At 54.8% G+C, this 3,421-nt stretch overlaps 1 protein-coding gene across 1 annotated transcript; it reads right to left on the reverse strand.

Annotated features, from left to right (window-relative positions):
- Nucleotides 1-1,452: 1,452 nt before the first annotated feature.
- ADRA2C (adrenoceptor alpha 2C) lies at nt 1,453-2,790 on the reverse strand. The gene has a single exon (XM_054391603.1). It carries the CDS (start codon nt 2,788-2,790, stop codon nt 1,453-1,455), a length of 1,338 nt encoding a protein of 445 aa, XP_054247578.1.
- Nucleotides 2,791-3,421: the final 631 nt, after the last annotated feature.

Consider the following 3,421-nt stretch of genomic DNA (forward strand, 5'->3'; position numbering starts at 1 on the left):
AGGGGAAAATACAGTTTGCTTTAATAACTCTTCTAACTCTTCTCCCCTCTTCCTTCCCTCCTCCCCAACAAAAAATCCTTTGAAATCATAAAATAGAAATGCAATTGGGAAAAGGGAAATAGAGCAGCATCAATATTAAAGGCTTGGAACAGCTGCACCTTCTTTTGAGATTTGTTCACATCCACCATTGGCAAGCTGCAATATACCATTCTCATTAAAAAAAAAAAAAAAGTAAATATAAAAGGATTTTGTTGCTCTGAGACTGTAAATATGAGGGATTTAAAGACCTTAGTGGTGTGGTGGTTGTTCTTCCTCTAAAAATCTGCATAGCAGGCTGCCTTCCATTGCCTGTCTGAGAAGGAGAGCAGCCCCTGAGCTAAGCCTATTGAGGGGGACTCAAAAAGAGAGGGGAAAAAGTTCCCCAGGGCACATGCAAGTTGAGCTGCTTGGTAAATCTGATTATTATTATTATTTTTTTTTTTACATTCAGAAAATGTTAGATGAGTTCACCAAAATGATACTTCCCCCCCTGCCCCCAGCTGCTCTAGGACAGCACAGTTCTCAGGTCACTGATCTGAGAGGGATGGAGCAGGAATTTACTGCCTGGTGGTGACCCAGCAAAGGGAAATAAGTTGATGGGGTGCATGTGTTCTTTTTCATATTTCATGAAAACATGCAAGACTCACAGGTTTGCCCCACTGACAAATCAAAAATCGTGGCAAGATAGGAAAAATGTTTCCCATCCAGCTCGAAATGCAGAGAGCCCTCCAAGGCAAAGGAGCTCTCTGTTTGACTTAAGCCCTGTGTAAAATCAGGATTCAGAAGGTTTTTAACAGTACAAAGGTTTATTTAGAAAAGAGTTTGGATTGTTCTTTAGGGGGTTTTTGGCAAACATTTAAATCCTTTCATAACTCAGAACACTTTCGGTACCTGGTACTTCACACTTCCTTTCTCCACAGAAGCAGTAAAAGCCAATTTCTTACTGGGACGAGCCCACCATGGACCCCAGATGCTCTATTTATAAACACTCAAATCTCCACCACCACTGCCACTTAATCTTTTCCTTTTGATGCCTCTGCCTGCTTTCCCACAAAATTCCAGAGCCCATAAAAGCTCATTGTCTCCCAAACTCCGTGTCTCACCTTATCATCCTCTGTGGACTCCCCATGCCCTCCATCAGGGTTCAAAGACAATCACTCTCCTGCTTGCTTTCCCTCCATGCTCCAGCACTGCTCCTCCAGCACCATGTCACCATCCTGTACCAGGGTAATTCTCTCAGCCTCCCCAACGCTAACCCCTACCCCACAGCATCACCCTGCCTCCCCCATGGGGGCGAGCCTTCTTCCTTCTCTCTAAGCCCAAACCCCACATTCTCTTCCCTCCCTTCTTTTTCAACATAGAGCCTTCTCCTTCTAACAACACTGCTGCTCAAGTCAAATCCATCCCTCCAGCTCAATGCCAGAAGTTCTTCTTCTTCTTCTTAAACAGAATGTGTTTAAAGGACCTGCGGAAGTCCTGGTTGAAGATGGTGTAGATGACTGGGTTGAGGGAGCTATTGCAATACCCAATCCAGAAGAAGAACTTGAACAGAGTCTCGGGGACCTCACATGCCTCCCGGCAAATACCATAGAGGCTGTAGCTGAAGAAGAAAGGGAACCAGCAAACTACAAAGACCCCCATGACCACGGCCAGCACAAAAGTGAACCGTTTCTCCCGGGCCTGGGCGACTTTCTTACGACAGATGCTGCTACGCTTCCGGCGCCGGCGGTACGAGAAGAACTGCATGGAGCGACTGCTGGAGCGGGACAGCCGGCTGCTGGAGTGCTTGGAGGAGAAGGAGTAGGAGAAGGACTGGCTCTTGCTGCTCTTGCGGGGATGCTCCTCTCGGCTCCGCCTCCGTCTGCTCTCTGAGGTGCTGCTCTCCTCCAGCTCAATGTCCTCCAGCTCCGAGGCTTTGCGCCAGTGGTGCACTGAATAATGTCCATTCTCTCCCAGAGGCATCCTCAGGGACATGCAGCCGCCAGCAGTACGACTCAAGCCATTCTCAGTCTGGGAGGACCCCTCTGGCATTGTACGTTTCTCAGAGAGGGTCCTGGTCCTTAGTTTGGCCACACGGTAGATGCGGATATAGACCAACACCATGATGAGGCAGGGGGCAAAGAAAGAGCCAATACAAGAAGAAAGGATGTACCATGTCTCATCGTTGAGCTTGCACTGGGGAAAGACGTCTCCTTCAGGGTCCCTGTAGACAGAGATCAATGGTGGGAAGGAGATGACAGCTGAAATGAGCCAGACAGTGAGGATGATGGCCTTGATCCGCCGAGGGGTCCGTTTGAGGTTGTACTCCACCGCCTGTGTGACCGACCAATACCTGTCCAGGCTGATGGCACACAGGTGGACAATGGAGGAGGTACAGAAGAGCACGTCCAGCGCCAGGTAAATGTTGCACCAAGCCTTGCCGAAGTACCAGTAATTCATAAGCTCGTTGGCTAGGGAGAAAGGCATGACCAGGGTAGCCACCAGGATGTCTGCGCTGGCCAGGGACACCAGGAAGAGGTTCTGGGGGGCTCTCAGCGCCCGGCTGGTAAGCACAGCTATCACCACCAGCACGTTGCCCACGATGGTAAAGACGATGAGGAAGCCCACCACAGCTGCCAGGCTGGCCACTGCCGCCGGGGAGTACGGGGAAGGCGGCTGAAGGAGGGCAGAGGAGGAGGGCGAGGAGGGGGGCAGCGCCAGGGACTCGTTGGGGGAGCCTAGGCTCGTGTTCACCACCAGCAGCAGATCCATGATGGGTGTGCGGGGCATCGGCGTCCTACAGAGCCCCGCGGAGCCCCTGCCCCGCCCCGCCCCCGCCGCCCCGCCGCCGCCACCCCGCCGCCCTCATCGCCCCCCAGCCAATGGTCCCCTCCCCGGCCCCTCAGGGCAGGCCCGGACAGCACCGCCCCGGCACAGCAAGGAGCGCGGCACCGCTGCCTCCGCCCGGCCCCCGATGAGGGGACAGAGGGGCACAGCTGGCTCCTGCCGCCCTCCCGGTCATGCCCGTCTCAAGGCAGCCCGGAGGCTCCGGAGAAGACACCACCCGGCCAACGGCAGTCCACGGCAGGAGCTGGATCCTGGCAGGGAGTAGGGTCCGAGGTGGCAGCAGCAGGATCAGCAGCAGCAGCGGCATCAAATCCCATGGAGAGCGAGCGGCTCCCGGCGGCCCCGCTCCGGCGGCGCGGCAGCGCGCTCTCGGCGAAGTCGCAGCTGCCCGTCGGCTCCGTCCTAGTCGTGCATCGCGCTCCCAATCGGCAGCGTGCCCCGCCGCCGTGCGCATGCTCAGTCCCGCCAGGTGAAACCCGCCGCACCCTCCTCCGCCGAACACCCCAGCGGCTGCAGAACCGCCCCGAGTGTTGCCGCCGGTTCTCGCCCGCCGGCA

This window comes from Indicator indicator, chromosome 23, assembly GCF_027791375.1.
Source record: "Indicator indicator isolate 239-I01 chromosome 23, UM_Iind_1.1, whole genome shotgun sequence".
NCBI lineage: Eukaryota > Metazoa > Chordata > Aves > Piciformes > Indicatoridae > Indicator > Indicator indicator.